Source organism: Odontesthes bonariensis, chromosome 18 (genome assembly GCF_027942865.1).
Source record: "Odontesthes bonariensis isolate fOdoBon6 chromosome 18, fOdoBon6.hap1, whole genome shotgun sequence".
Lineage (NCBI taxonomy): Eukaryota > Metazoa > Chordata > Actinopteri > Atheriniformes > Atherinopsidae > Odontesthes > Odontesthes bonariensis.
The window spans coordinates 4,161,973-4,178,777 of record NC_134523.1 but is presented as its reverse complement, the minus strand read 5'-3'; the positions used below and the strand labels follow the sequence as shown (position 1 = coordinate 4,178,777).

The 16,805-nt window shown below is 42.9% G+C and overlaps 1 protein-coding gene across 4 annotated transcripts in view; it reads right to left on the bottom strand.

The window, feature by feature from the left end:
* Window positions 1–399: 399 nt before the first annotated feature.
* ctdp1 (CTD (carboxy-terminal domain, RNA polymerase II, polypeptide A) phosphatase, subunit 1) overlaps window positions 400–16,805 on the bottom strand; it is a 72,634-nt gene continuing 56,228 nt past the window's right edge. For 3 of the 4 annotated variants that reach the window (XM_075449217.1, XM_075449218.1, XM_075449219.1), the window contains one exon: window positions 400–2,416. In XM_075449217.1, coding sequence (XP_075305332.1) covers window positions 2,224–2,416 — 193 coding nt within the window. In that variant the 3' untranslated portion in view covers window positions 400–2,223. The remainder of the gene's footprint in view (window positions 2,417–16,805) is intronic. The other variant, XM_075449220.1, reaches the window with a different exon arrangement.

Sequence of the window (16,805 nt, the reverse complement as noted above, 5' to 3'; positions counted from 1 at the left end):
TATGACTGTGATTTATGCTGCAGTGTCCTATGTAATCAACATCCCACCTGAAGCCCCATTACCCTGACTGAATGACAAGATGATGGAGTCACATGACAGATGTCTTTCTATTCCCAGAGGAGAGAAAGATTCTACTGTTAGAACGCCTGCAAAGATAATACAGCAAAATACTAACAAGTCCATTTTAATTATAGTTATATTATGAGATTATGTTGAGGAAATCACAAATTCTCATGACAATAGTAACAACAACTCAAATGCGTTACTTAGAAACATCTTTATTTAATCAAAGAATCTTGTTTTTCCTCTGGGTTTAGTAGGAAATAAACTTTACAAATACTTTACATGTCATTAGTTTGATTGAAACTTAATGATAAAACCACAACCACAAAAAAAAAAAAAGAAAAAGAGAAAGGCAGTCACTATAAAATAAAAAAAGAAAAACATGTTTCTGGATGAATCGGGTGAAAAAAAGCTTTAGGATTTAAACAGACAGCAGCCGTTCTGCAGGTTAGATGCAGAATGTGGAAGATCTGTCAGCGGTGAGTTCAGAGAGCCAGAAACATGACTGAGAGCTGTGGGTTTGACTGAGCTGAGGAGGGCGAATATAAGCCAAAGCTCTTTTTCGTCTCACACACAACTTTGCTTCATGGTCATTCAAGGTGAAATCCTGCAATGCGAGATGTCACTGAAGTGCACACGACACGGTCAAATTCATGAGCGAAGGCTGGTTTTTATACAAGCAAAGCTGAGGTGCTGCTGAGCGCTGCCGTCTCTGCTCAGAGTGGGAGCCGAGGTTTTACTGAATCACTTCCTGTGAAGGGACTTCAGTTTCAATCCAACAGTTCATGCAAAGACTGCATCATGCTGCTGTTTTTTTCTAGTTTGTCGGGGGTCTGAGATAAAGACTTCTCCACGATACGATGGAGGTGTGGAGCAAAGGGATAAAAAAAAAAAGGGGGCTTCTACAATAATAAAACAAGATAAAATTATCCGTACGATTAGAATTGATCCAATATTTTAGGTGAAAGACGTGTTGGGTGACTGTATTATGATGTTTGAACTGTACAGTGGCTGCAGTGGGATGAATGAATCTCCTTCGTCACTTCAACCAAAAAAAAGACGGACCAAAAAAACCCCAGCGTTGTAGAAAGAGGTTCAGAAACTGTTTTTGTTAAGCAAATATCTTTTAATAACGCCCGACTCCATTTGGCCTGCGTCATCTGTAATCTCAGGGTATTTGTTAAAAAAAAAAAACGACAACATTTCTTTCCTTCATTTGGAATTTTTGCAAAAGAAATAGATGAACTCATTTTAAGGGGAAACATGTAGCTTATGTTGCACTTCGTGGCGTGTGAATCTCGAGCACGTCCCTCTTGTTTGTTTGTTTTTTGGTAAAAAGTCAAATTGAAATAAAATCCTAGCAGCGCCTCCGGAGTTTAGCATTGAGATTTTGTTCATTTCATCTGCACGTGAAAAAAGAAAAAAGAAGAAAAAAAAAAAAAAGGAGGAGGAATTCTGTTTCAAAACGAGCTCCAGTGTACACGAGCTGAGGCCGAGAGAAAGCGTTGCCGTTTCTTTGAACTGAATCAACACCCGGAGTGGCTGACGGCGGAGAATTGAGCCCCGTGCAGAGAAAATGAGGTCGGGTTCAGTGTACGCCGTGCATCACAACGCTGAGGAGCTAACCTGAGCTCTGCAAAGCATCATGAAATGTACAACACGAGGAAGGAACACATTCAAACGTCTAGATCCGCTGGTTGTATCAACTAGCTTAAAACCCTGTCGAGGAGACCGGAAGAAAAAATAAAAGTGGAAGTCGAGAGTAAAACATTTAGCTGCACACCTTGGCAAACCTATACCAAACTCTTTGGCAAGTACAATCAGAAAAATTTACACTTGAGGATTTCACTCATCTTCTCATCAATATAAAAATTGACATAGAAAAACAAACAAAAAAAAAAGGTATCAAATTTAATGTCTCCAGTCTGTTATCTTACAATAAAATGTTAACGTCAAAGGGTTTATGCCAAAATGGCTATATACCAGTTCTACAAAAATCTATGACTTTATTTACATGGCAACGTGTCATTTCTGTACAGGGCATTCACTTTTTATCACAACACACATTCATGGCTCACAAATCCTGGTTACACAGACTCCAAAGCAGAAAAATAACTTCTAGGTACCACTTGTAGGGACGACTTTTTTTTTGTTTCCATGTCACATAAAGTCATTTAGTTCCGCATCCAAAGCGGCGGCCATCTCATCTGCCTCCGAGTTGCTGCCTTCCTCTTCCTCGTTGGAGTCTTTGGAGGACTCATCGGCGAAGTCCTCCCCTTCCCGCTTCTTCTTCAAATCGTCCGCCTCGACTTCGCCTTCCTCTCTGGCTTCATCGTGCTTCCGCTTGTGGCCCCTGGACAAATGACGAAAAGATGATATAAAAAAAGAACAGCCACCAATGGCCCTGGGCCACACTGCTTTGAAGATGCTGAATGAAGGGGAAACATAAATGAACGTTACACCTGCGTACATTACTGCTTCTCTACAGGCTGCCGCTGCTTTCAAATGTCTCACAAACTACAACAAATCCATACAAGACGAGTTGTGGTGATAGAATGTGACAACAGACAACATGATTGTAAAAATCACACATTATCACCAAGGGAGTTCTATATGTAGACTGTATGCAGAGTGCCATCGATTTCCCACTCAGCACAAAGCTGAATGCAAAAAGGACCAAGCTGCTATTGAAGATGTAAAGGTATTCAAATGTTTAAGAAGAAGAACGGCACTGTGGTAAGCGTATGACTTTCAAAACATGTAGTGGGGGGTAAAGACTGTGCGGAAGTGCAAATATAAGTGGATTTGGCCATTTCCATCTTTGAGAAGGTGGGAAAAATCCCTTAAACCTTAAGTATAAGTGAGCCCTATCATGGAGGCAAGGTGAAGTTGCTCTTTCTGCATTGGCTGCGTGAAATACACTCACATTGCTACCACTGTTGACCAAGCAACATCTAATTTTGAACAGCAAGTTTGAAAAACAAAAAAAACCCAAAAAAAACTTTGAACTAAAAAGGTTTGAAAAAATGAGTCATAATTAATGAAATCTGATTATTTAGGGAGCACTGATCCAAATCATGCCTATGTATTACCAGCAGTGTTCACATTGACATTTTTTATTTGCCTTTAGAAGGTGTGAAAGGATAAAGTGTACGGAAAGGTCAAAATTTGTTAGAATATCAAATATTAAAATACTACACACAGGTGTCTCCACAGATATGATGTAGCATCCCAGATATTCCCAGAGAATAAACGATTCCAGAGGAAGAGGTCTTTCCATTTTCCATGTGTGAATACCAACCACGATTGTAAGAGTGCTAGTTAAGGACGCTACTTTATGATCAGGACGACTACTTCTTCTACTGAATTACAACTACGAGCAATAGACTACGCTCAAACCCTCAAACCTGATGATGAAAACGTGTCTGATTCAAATGTATTTTTTGTGGCTATTCAAAAGATCACTTAAATTTTGCATAACTGAGGAATGAAAAGCCCACATGGGTAACATAAGCATACGGGAGGATGAAAGGGCTAGCTGTTAGCCTGGCTCTGACCAAAGGGGAAAATACTGACACCGAGATCGTTGTCGAATCACCTGAGAAACAAAGACGTTAGAAGGACCAACTGCGTGTGATGTGTGGGTACCGTTTCCAGCTAAGAGAAGCTGAGCACTGTGACTGTACCAACTTTCTCAAGCCTGGTCACAATGAATCTTTTAGAAGAAATAAAGTTTAAAAAATAATGAAATCTTTGCATTCATGAGTTTTAGAGTTACAAACAAATGTTTTTTCCTTGTTTTGTTGTGACAGACAGATGTTAGCAGCTTCTCACGGCCCAGCTGGCCGTCTTTAACCTGCAAAGCTGGGCTAAACAGGATCCTTAGCCAGGCCGAGCATTAAGGCTGATTTATGCCCGCCTACAGAGAGGCGTCGACGGAGACCCTCCCGGAGACGCTCTCCGTCGCTTGCATGCGTCGGCAAAAATTCCGATCTATCCGTCGAGGCGACGGAGACCGCAAGGGTTGTGATTGGTCGCCTAACAACATCATTTCCGGAATCACTTTTTCGGTTTAGCGCCTTCCTCTCAGAACAACAACGCCGCCATTTTTTAAAGAGTTTACTGTGTGGCCGGTGAACATTTGGTCAAAATTATTTGCATTTCAATTTCAACAAGCTCCAACTCCAACAGTCTTTCTCTCTCGGTCGCCATCGTTCGCTGTGAGGAGTGGAACGGAGCCGGAAGGTAAATCAATCAATCAACGACTTTCGCGATAGACGTCGCGAGATTGGGTCGTCTAGCGTAGCGACGCCTACTGATCGGGAGGTGAACTGCCTTGCGTAACCGACATCCCGACAGAGAACTTCGAAAGGACGGAGAGCCTCTCCGCGACTACGGAGACGGATTGACGGATAGCGACGGAAAAGCATACTGAGGCCTTTAGGTGAATACGAGTGGCATAAATATTTTTACTCTGAGAACACACAAGCTCTTATAAAGCTTTGCTAAATTTTGAGCTGGAATGAGATTTTTGCTAACTGAAGAAGGATACGCAGTGTTAGCGAAGGTGATGAAAACACACCACACATTTAGATGTGTACGCTGAACCAAAATCAAACGAGGTCGTGGATAATAATGAAGCTAAAATAGGTGAGCACATATTTCTCTGTGGGTAAAAGTTTATTTGATACGATTGTAAACATGCCATCCCTTCCACTCCTCTCCAGCTTCTCCATGACATCCCCTGCAGAGCGGCTTATTAGCGCGATGCTAATGAGGGCGACTGCATAGTTATTGAGGTCTGACACCTCCTCTGCCGAGAGGGCCCCTCTCATTAGACCATGCTGCTGTCAGACAGCCTCGCTAACCTACCACAAGAGCAAGGCTCAGGCTCTGCGTTCATTAAAGGTTAAATGTCGGCTAATGTAATCGGAGAGGATTGGTGACATGCCGGTTACAGCGGACCCCAGCAGAACAAGTGGTGTATGTGTGGGAGGGACGGGGCTGTGTTTGTGTAACAACAGAGCAACTCTGATCCTCCAAACTGAAGTTTAATTTTCAGAGCCACCGTGTCACGGCTTAGCTGTAGTGTTGAGAGGCAATTTTAGTATCTAATATCTGTAACTTTAGCATTACCGTGAGAACAGGTGGCAATACTAAACGCTGTACTGTTCCTGCTACCTGAGCTGGATAGAGGTGCTGTTTGAGGAACTGCAGTTCGGTGAGCGCACGTGTGCACATATAAGCATTTAAAAAAAAACATAAGTATTTCCTCACAGCCGTGCCTCACCATCCTTCTCCTGTTTCCAAATATTAAGACTGGAGACGGCAGGGGGGCAGTGGTGGGGGTAGGTTCCCCCACTGCTTTTTGCTTTGCATCATTACATCCAATCTAAATCCTCAGCTATTAATCCGGCCACCCACAGACACACACATACAGGAGATGCTTGCACAACATTCAGTCATGTCTGCTGCTAAACACGTTTCAGATATAACCCACTTTTATTTGATGTCTGCCGGCTTCACATGCTGTTAAACTACACTGCGACAACGGGAGAATTTGACTATTTACTCGTTTAATCCCATTTTAGATCTTTTATCTAGACACACTACTCTATAAATTATGGCCTTGTCCCAACTTCCATTTAAACATCGTCCACTTAAGGGTTTATGCAGCTGCAAAACAACAATTCTGGGGAAAAAGTCAAAAGGCCCATCAGATATTCTCAGCTTCAGGGAAAAAAGCTGCTGGCAGTGAAGTGTAAAAAATGCTCAGGAGATACTTCAGACTGAGTTTAGGTACGACAACTTACGCCATTATGCATAAAAGACTTGTAAAAAAGTGAGCTGCTTAAATAATGGAGCCCTGAGAGAGAGAGAAAGAACACTCTCCCACTAACGGCTGGAAGCAGTCAGGTATCCATCACTAAGCAGAGTTGCTGATATTTATGCAGTTCTGGCCATAATTCTATTAAAAAACTGAAACCAATTAAACTCATTTATTCACATTTTAAGCTCTGTTCATATGTAACCAAACTGCGTGTTTCCCCACAAAAATGCCAGAATTTTCAATTAGGAGGGTGCAAAAGGTAACAATGTGCCTGTTTTTACATACACAGATGCTCAAGTCATCATTCTGAGATGTTGTTATGTCTATGTATGGTGGGGGAGTATGATTGCATTAAGGGTATCAGGAGGACATACTACAGAGCGCCTGCTGCTAAACAAACAGCCTGCAGCTTCACCCGCACCAACGCATCATTAGGGATAACACGAGAGACCCAAAACGACCAAAATAAGTTAGGAAAAATGTGCCTGCCCCACGTCGAGATAGAAATGTAGAGACTGGGTCCTTCAATCCAGACAGGATGAACGTCACCCGGTGGGGGGGGGGGCTATCAGAGTGGCCACAGTGGGAAAGACCTCATAGAAAGGGCACAGTAGTTATATCTGCTCATAAATAAGCAAGCTCTAATTTAGGCCCAAGACTACAAACTTTACCCAAGGCATCCAAAATGAAAAAAAACAACAAAAAAAAAAGAAGACTTCAAACGCTTCTCTCAGCCCCGACAGGGAGGGGCTGGAGAAGAGTGAGCAGAGAGGATGGAGCAGCAAATCAAGTGAGAAAGAGGATGGAGCCGAAGACAGAAGGAGGAAGTAATGAACTAAATAATGAACTAAACTTTTAGAGTTGAGACTGAATCAGCTTGACTTCATTTAACAGAGTTTGTTCGGAAAAAACTTCCTACCGGTTTATTGACCTCATCCCCCGTGAAGACTTCGAGACCTGACAGGGACGGAGATCGATGCATCACTCAACATAAAACGTTTTCCATCCATACACGTCATTTACTGTCACTGCCGATACAGAAGAGGCCTCTAAAGTCTCTATGGTTAGCCTGCAGGAAATCAACCAACGTAATGGATCTTTGGGCCCAGAAAGTGTTCACAGGGGCAACTGGCTTCATTTTCTGCACACGTCTCACATGTCAGGACTCCACCAGAGGGGCACACCGGCAAACTCCAACCATAAAGGAGGTCAGAATTCAATTGACGGTCCTAGCAGAAAAACGGAAAGCTGCAACATTGCAGATTGCGTTATGGGCCCTGAACTAAAGGGCGGTCACAGATAAACCAACTGTGAACACATTCACAGAGACAGACCCGCTGTTTCTAAACAGATCTTCTGAGTTTACGAGGGAAGTGTCAGTTTTGCTTGAATCTGATTAAAAAACAATGATGCATGGAAATCCACTTAAAGACTGATGGAAGCACTCAGAGAGTGACAAAGTCGTTTTGGAGGCCTCGTGCTTTTAAAGCCCCGCTAGTGGGGGGAAAAAATAAAACAAACAACAAAAAAAAAAAAAAAAACACACAGAATGACAAGCATTTTAGACATGGTGCTCACAGCGGAGAAATTCTATATGCCTGGTGGCAGCTGTCAGTCAACACAGTTCCTCTTTTCACTCGCAGAAGCAGGAAAGTCAAAAGAAAAAAGATGACAGATTTGCTTTTCAGCGGCTGTATCAATACAGCAGACTAAGCTGGTGAGGGTTTTATATCGTTTATATGGCGTCTATATCGTGTGGAGATGACAAAAGCGGCATGTAGCGTCGCTATGACGATCAGTACAATATCCCTGTGAGGTTCAGGTGGTATTACGTGTGGTGGAAAGCATCTCTGTGCGTAGCTGCGCCATGTGATGGAAAAACCTGTTGCTGTTCTTCTATTGTTGTTCAGAACACCATCAAGGGAGGCGCGAGGGAAACATTTTGTGCTAAAATGACTAACTTTGGCAAATGTGATCAATTCACTTTTTGGAATACGAATTGCTGCTTCTACCCTCTTCTCTCTTCAATCAGGAAGGCTCACTTTGCCAAAAAATGGATGGGTGGAACAATTAAAAATATCAACGACAGATCTAACTGTTCTTTATCTTAAGATTGTGGGCAAGTGGCAGTTTTTTCTGTATCCTGTGGCCACTCACTTCCTTTTCAGTTAGCTTCATTGTGTGACTCAGAAGGAAATAACAGGAAGGTCAGTGTCATGCAGCTTTTAATCACACAGGCTTCAACTCTCCAGCCCTGAACTGAGTTTAATGACCGGAATTTCATCGAACACTGATGGCTCTCTGTTTTTTAACATGGCGTGTGATTTACAACATGGCTGCCAAGCACTCTAGATGCATAGGTCCCTGAACTTTTTTTTTTCCTGGATTGAGTATTGAAAAAAAAAAAACAATCCCCAAAAAAAAAGGTAAGTATATTGCTCATGTTAAAAATAAACAATGCTTTAAATTTGGACCTTAAGGGTCACCTCCTTTCCAAACGAAGAACCGGGCTGACATTAACGAGTGACAAAGGTGTGACTCAGCAAACGGAATGAGTCACTGTCAGTTATATCTCCCCAGTCACCAGCCTGTGCAGCGAACCGCCCCCATCTGTGCCTCAGCCACAGGCAGCAGGATCAGATCTAAGCACCCTTTCACGACACTTACTTCTTCTGCAGCTCTGACAAGACTCCAAAGATCCGATTTGAACCTCGCCGACTTACTCCTTAGTGGACAGCAGGCTGGGGCATCACCCGAGCCTCAGGTGAAAGTCTCCAAACAGTAAATGCAGCAAAAGAAAAAAATGCACGGCAGGCTAAACGGTGATTTAAAATCGACTGGAAGTGCACGTCTCTGTGTTGGCCCTGCGATAGACTGATGCTTCTCCTCTGTGTTTGCTGTGACTACACTGCCGGTGGTAGTCTGACTATAAAATCAGACGGCAACTTATTACAACAGCAGTGCAAATAAAGGTTCGGGCAGCTTCCAAGCATTTTATCCATAGTGCACTTTTCAAACCTTGAAAACACAAAATTTGAGCTTTTTGAGGGATTTCCAGCACCCGTAAGAGCCCCATTTCGACTATAAATCATGTGAAATGACCTTAGTGAAGTCCAAGAATAAAAACACAAAGAAGTAAATGTAACTAATTCATAAGCTGAGAGTGTCACTGCTCATAAAATATTTGAATTAGGGAATTTCTGTCTTTGTACTTCACTGGAACTTTTGCGAACATCTCCGTTGGCCCTGCTATGTCTCCAACATCGCTCAAATATTAAAGGCTTCTCAAACTGACACTGACAAGTGACCGATAAGAGCTGGGCTGAGCAAAGAGTTCAGAGAAAAACCGCCTCTCTCATAATCCATTATTCAATTCTGTAATGTCGAGAATTATAATTGTATTCTACATATTTAATACCTTTAGCACAAGTTCATACTTTCTTATATGGTGGATCAGTCCATCTATGTCAAAGGAACTTCCAGCTCCAGCAGTGTGCATGTTGCATATAGTAATAGATGCTTATTAGTAAAAAAAACAGCATGCTTCATCTGATTTATGTTTGTTCTGTTTGGTGAGTGAGTCATGCATCATAGAGAAGAGGTGTCAAAATTAAAAAAAAAAAAATATATATATATATATATATAAATATAAATATATATATATATATCAACAATATAACAAGAATTCTGTCTGGAAGCAGGACGATGGATGTGTTGGAAGGACTTTGCCATGTTTCACGCTGAACATGAAACTGGAGCCACAAGAGATGTACTGCAGAACGGCTAACCCTGCCCAATACACACTAAACCCAATGTGATGTTACTTACAAATCCCATCAATAAAACACAATAAATTCTATTGAACCTGTGAAAAAAACATTAGGAAAAATCAATGGCAGGTCTGTGACCCGACTGAGGAGTCTGCTCAGAGCGGTCGAACCGAAGCCGGATTTTAAGGCAGCGGTGCATGAGACTGCTTGGGATAATGAGGTTTCCGAGATCCAAGACAATCCGTTTGTGGCCGAAACACAAAAGTACAAACTAATAAGTGTCCTGAAGTGGTCGGAAACACGTGATTAGGGCCAAACAGCATATCAGCACACACCCCTCATACAAACTGTCATGCACGGTGGTGGAGGGCTGATGATTTGGGCTCGTTCTGCAGCCACAGGAATGAAGAGGGGTGAAACCACCTCTCTGTGTAAAAGTCCACATCTTTGATGGTGTGGGGGAGGGTGGCATTAGTGCCTATAGAACCGGCAGCTTTCACATATTTTTAAAATAAAAAGGTACACTGCATTTCTAAACTCACGACTGCTTTTGATACGCCTTTAAAAAAAAAAAAATAAGTGCAAGATGTACCGTGATAACATTTTAGTGAAAACAAAAGGGAGGAAGAGTGATAAGTTTAAACTATTTTAAGACCATCTTGCCTTTTCTTATTCTTTTTACAGTCGTTCACTGTAAGAATAAATGCTTAAAAACTGAAGCTATAATCCTCTGTTAATATACAGTAGATGATTTAGACCCTTTGGCCCTCTGTAGACTTTATTAAATGGAATCAATTAAATCTCAACATTGGTTTTTAATGTCTGCTGTGATCAGCATGTGAGCCGTCAAACTCCTGGATTAATCTCTCTCTCAAAAAAAAAAAGACTTCCTGTATCACAGCTCTGTGATCCAAAATATCCTGAAGAACGTTTTGAGTGTCCCTTTAGAATTTTCTTTAACATAAAAAAGCTGTTCTGCTCCTGAAGTGTATAAAAAAGATGTGATAGAGTCCTGACGTCATGACCTGAAGTAAAAGCATGCAAATACACAAAAAAATAAACCCTACATTCTGCAAAAAAAAAAAAAAAAAGTCCATTTTGAGGTGCGCCACACTTAAAAAGCATTGTGATAGTCCTCAGAGGCGTAGTAAAAACCCACACTAAATCACATTGTGTACACATTTGTGTGTGAGGAAAAAATAGTCACTTGCATGTGTGTACGATAAATAATGGCTATTAACAGGCGGACCATCCCCTGAGAGGCAGCTCTTTACCTCATAGTGAGATCAATCCAAAGCAGGAGCAGAAATAGAAGAGCTGCCTGCATCACAGGCACTGAGGAAAAAACTGGGTCACATTACTTGCAGTTTTCTTTTTCCCTATTTGCACATTTCCCCCTTCTTCCTCTTTTCTTGTATGTGAAAAGCCTGAGTAAGCACTCCAGTCGGTCGCCCCCTCACACACTGCAGAGCGCAGGGTTCACTGCGTCGTACTGCTGCTGCGCTCAGAAACATGCTGCTGGATTCATGGTGCTCACATGGAGCAGTCAAGCAGGGCGGACAAGTCTGTATTACAGACGTAATCCTGCTGGTCTGCATTGTGCCATCTTTCAAAGCGATGTCGGGGCCCAGGGGTTAGGACATGACTTTAAGGCTATCAATAAAGCTGGGTTGCACTCAACAGAACGTTGTATTTGCTTGACTGAACTGATCCACTGTCCCCCAAATCAATTTAACACCAGTTTATAAACTACTGCAATCGACCACGACCTTAGAGAAGAAACTGTTGCTGCCCATCAATCTGGAAAAGGTTATAAGGCCATTTCCAAACTATTTGGAGTCCATCGTTCGACAGAGAGAAAGATTATTCTTATAAGATATAAGTGGGAAACATTCAAGAAAGATGTCAGTCTTCCCAGGAGTGGATGTCCCAGCAGGTTCACCCTAACATCATACTGTGCAATGCTCAGAGAAACTTTGAAAAACCCAAGATTTCATACATGTCAGATTCTACAGGCCTAAGTAAACATGTCCAATGTTAAAGTTCATGACAGTACAATTAGAAAAAGACTGAACAAGTACGGCTCGTTTGGAAGGGTTGCCAAAAGAAAGCCTCTTCTCTCTAAAAAGAACACGGCAGCACAGCTTCGGTTTGCAAAGTTACATCTGAACAAACCACAAGACTTCTGGAACAAGGTCCTTTGGACAGAAGAGATCAAAGTACAGATGTTTGGTTATAATGCACAGCAGCACGTTTGGAGAAAACCAAACACAGCACATCAGCACAAACACCTCACACCAGCTGTCAAGCACGGTGGTGGAGGGCTGATGATCTGGGCTTGTTCTGCAGCCACAGGACCTGGACAGCTTGCAATCATGGAGTCCACCATGAACTCCTCTGTATGCAACAGTATTCTAAGTCAAATGTGAGGCCATCTGTCTGACAGCTAAAGCTCGGCTGAAACTGGGTCATCAACAGGACAATGATCCCAAACACAGCAGCAGATCTACAGCAGAATGTCTGAAAAGGGGAAGAATCAAGTGCTGCAAAGCTCCAGTTAAAGTCCAGACCAGAGTCTGATTTGAATGCTGTGGTGGGACCTTAAGAGAGCTGTGCGGGGCGGTCGGTGGCGTAGCGGGTACAGCAGCTGCCCCATGTACAGAGGCTATAGTCCTCGCTGCAGCGGGCCCCGGTTCGAGTCCCGCACCGGACGGCCCTTTGCTGCATGTCTTTCCCCCTCTCTCTGCCCCCTGCTTCCTGTCTCTCGCCAACTGTCCTATCATTAAAAGGCATAAAAAGCCCCAAAAAATATTTAAAAAAAAAAAATAATAGAGCTGTGCATAAATGAAAGCCCACAACCTCCATGAACTGAAGCAACTTTGTAAAAAACAGTGGACCTAAAGGGGAACGTGTCCTCCAACATTCCAGTATCAGGAATATAGAAAGTGAGGTGGCTACTTGGCTTAGAAGCTTTTGAGGCATGTTAATAATGCTGAGGAAAAGTGGTACAATCTACACTGAAATCCTGGTTTATCCTACTGCTAATCCCGGTGAAATGAGTGCCTAACATCCATATTTAATCAACATCTCGAGTAGACCCCATGAGCTGGCTCCACTGGAGAAGTGTACAGGTAGAGGCGTTACACTTGGGCACTTTGGTGGGGAAAACAGAGGAAGGACTGATGATCTTGGAGGGATATTCTAAAATTCATACACAGGTGTCTGTGTACAATTTTCAAGAAATATTAGACAAACATCAAGTGAACATTTTTTTACCTAGGAATTGCTTTTTTTTTTTTTTTCCTGCTTTGTGTGTGTTCAGTTGTGCTCTCACGCTAAAAATCAGCATGAGACAAAACAGAGGAGACACTCCCATCCAGGTTTGAGGATGGCGTCTCCAGTCTGCAGCCCTGCACTGTATTACTGGATGCAATTATCTGCTGAAATTTCATTATCGGAACAATAATTGAATTTTTCTGCTTACTGGTCACAGATATGCGGAGCATCCCTTGCTTTATTTATACAATTGCAAACACATATGGGAAGAAGCCACCGGACAACAACGTCATGGGGCAACAACGTGTGTGAACTCACACTACTGCACGCACACCCCGCCCCCCTCAAATAATCTGCCAGCAGACCTTATGCAGACTGCGACAAATTCTCACTCGCCGTTCCAGCAGCGGTTTATGGCAAACAATGCAAACTCTGGGAAAAAAAAGAAAGAGGATTCTTTGTCAACTGAAACAACTGCTTTGACTTCAGCTGCCAAACAGTGTTGGTACCTGACGAATCGCATAATCTCTGAGGCTGGTCTAACAGAAACAGCTCTGACTGCATGTGGGAAAGAAAAACATTAAAAAGAAGAAAAAAAAAAACAGGCCCTGGCGCAGCCAACCGAGTTTAGATGTGAAATGAGGTGGAGAGGCAAAACAGATTGAAGTGACAAGCTGAATTCCATTAGTCTGTTTGTTTCGCTCTCATCCTCGGTGTCAGAAACCTGCACAGGTTCCAGGCGTAAATGTAGACGTTTAATTAATCTACAGCGAGCATCACCGTGCCCTGCAGCGGAGGACAGAAAGGAAAGCTTTGCCTCCACACAGAGAGGGGGGGGGGGGCAGCGTTGGTACAACAACCAAGCTCTGTCTGTCTACAGGTTGAAGAAATCCCCTTCAATAAACAAAAAGAGAGAGCAGAGAAGAAGGAAGCTGAAGAAATGTGGCGCCATCACAGCGGTCTTTGGGGTATCGGGCCATCAATAAAAACAATTATCCTCAATGGGTGCAGACTTTCTAATTGGAACGCACTTGAAGTCTAACTGTCAATAGACGCACAGAGATTATCTTATCTTCCCCCTCAGCATCCCCATCAGACAGCCAGCTCTTCCAAACACCAACCATTCGAATGGAATGAAAATCACAAAGAGCCCTCTCAGGGTTTCACAGCAGCGCCTTTACATTTAACCGAGACAACGAGGAGCTTTAGACGAGAAACATTTGTTTTTAACTCGCTCATGCGGCAAATCGGCACCGTTGTCTACGTATCTGTTTGTACACTTGACTGTGTAAAGTCCAGAGGTGTGGTTAGAATGGGCAGTGTGCTCCAGCTCCCTGCCTTTATTAAACGCCTGTAAGTGCCCTCTTGTGTGCACTTTGCAGTGATTTCTGAGCAAACAACACACGACAAGCGCAGGATTGGCGGGAAAACGGGCATTTTTTCGGGCTTTGACCGGCAATTTCTGATGCGTTTACTTAAATTTGGAAAATAAACAGTAAAAATCCAACACTTATCCATGTTTTCTTTTCTAATGCACTTTGTTTGGCCTTGAATTTTTTATTTTTAGGTTTAATATTGGCTGTTTTACAGAACACAACATGTCATTTTGACTGATTGAAAGTGTTCTACTGGAATCTTGTTTGGGGTTTAAACAAACAACCAGTGCCATCATTCAATAGCTTCTGACATCTTTAAACGTGTCAACCAGAGAATTATAAAATGACAAGACAGTAATTTGTGAATTAAGCCATTCGGAGCCGTCTTCGGGTTGACTAATTCACTCGTGATCATTTTTGTTGATGCAGCCAAAACGCAATCAGGCACAGAAGGCGAGGAGAAGATGCATGTGCTTTCAGCTCCCCTGTTGAATGGCGGGAAACTTCACTTTATCTGAATGTAGGCTTGATTCAAATGGTGGAGTCTGTTGCTGGAGGGCCGGAAGTCTGGGAGGCTGGGAGACGAGGGACTAGTTCTATAGATGCTGAAAATTAGCCTGTCATTACACACTGTCTAGACATGGCTGTTGTTGCAGCTCTTTAAGTGTGAGGGCCACAAATAAGAAGTGGGAGAAAAGAAAAATCAAGTCGAGCAATAATTACATAATGGCTCTGTAAAGCTTTTATGATTCCACACTGAAAGACCAATTAGAACCATGGAAGGACAGACATCGGCTGAGAGACACTTGAGTCGATATGCAGTTTTCTCCGGCATATGAACAGTGCACCGGAATAGACAGCCAGCACCACACACCACTGTAGCCTGGAGAAGGAGAACAGAAAGGTACAGAGGTGGGAGAAAAGAGCAAGGCAAGACAGAGCGCTTGAGGAAGAAAAGGAGACCAGCGAATCCAATTCACAGGATGCCAACATGGGCTATGTTTTCACTTTCATCTCCGCCAAAGCAACCCACTGAACAAAAGGCAGCGAAACAGATGAAACCAACCAGCTCGACTGTGTTGTTTGTCCTCTGCTGTTTGAAGAGGAGGAAGATAACGGAAGCAGGGGGATTTAGGTAATCAGGCTTTTCAGCTCGATTTATTTTAGCCCAACATAACAGCAGGGTGTTTTAGGGTCAGGGTCTTTTCCCTATTAAACTGTGTAGTGTTATCAGACTATTCGATATGCTCTACCTTAGATGCGGGTACAAATGACGGCCCTCCGAGGTGGAGTGGAAAAATAATGAAGATATTGTTACATTACCACATCATCAATAAAGTCTCCGTTTGCTTTACCTCTCAATTTCCAAACAATGAATCTTGCACTGCAAGTGTGCATCATTTACTTTATACATGTGAGTGTGTGTGTGTGTGTGTGTGTGTGCAAGTACCATTTATGTGAAAGCCACAACAAAATCAGCAAAAGCTATACTCACCAAACTGTGAGGGGGCAGCTGCACTGCAATTTGATGAGGTGATGAATGTCAAGTATGGTAATTTAGTGCAGCTGCACAATCTGTTTATTAAGCATAAAGGTTCACTGGAGAACCTGTGCCGTACAAAAGCATCTATTATTTCATTAGGCATATTTGCGCTGTGGTGGGATGTCAGGGTTCACTGCAAACAAACAAACCATTACTGAGATACTGAGATACTGCGCTGCCTTCTAAACAGTGACACGGGTTTCCTAACCTGATGCACCATATGGTTTGTTTACATCCTGGGAACTCGTCCTTGAAAACTGTTCTGGTAGGACTCTCGTAAACAGCTCTTGGCAGTTTATTGTATGAGCCATCCATCTATCATCTTCAGCTGCCAGTGGAGCCTGCTGCTAAATGCTACCCAAGTCAGTCAGGGGAAGGATTAAAGCCTTTATTGTAATTATTTCGCTTTTGTTTCAATGAAGAACTGCGAGACAGTTCTGATGTAAGTGACGCTGGAGAGGCATCTACACAATCTGCTTTTAGGAACCACCATGGCCAACTGTAGTCTCAACCAACAAAGCAGCTTGTAGATACCAGGATGGGGCACAGATTAGTCTGATCTGCTGTGCCTTGGCTACAAACGCATACAGTAACGTGGAGCTGGTAAGATTTTCCTGGGTTTTTTTGGAGCCTATCCCGGCTGTCATTGGGCGAGAGGCGAGGTACACCCTAGACAGGTCGCCAGTCCATTACAGAGACTAACAACCATGCACACTCACACGTAACTCCTTACTAAGGGCAATTAGACTCACTGATGAAACTAACTGTCATGTTTTTGGATGGTGGGAGGAAGCCAAAGTATCCAGAGACAATGTACGCATGCATGGTAAAAACATGCAAACTCCACACAGAGACAGGTCCCAGCTGGGATTCGAGGCGACGGTGCTAACCACCACACCACCGGGCAGCAGCGGTGGACGTACAAGATAGTAAAATGGAGGGGAACT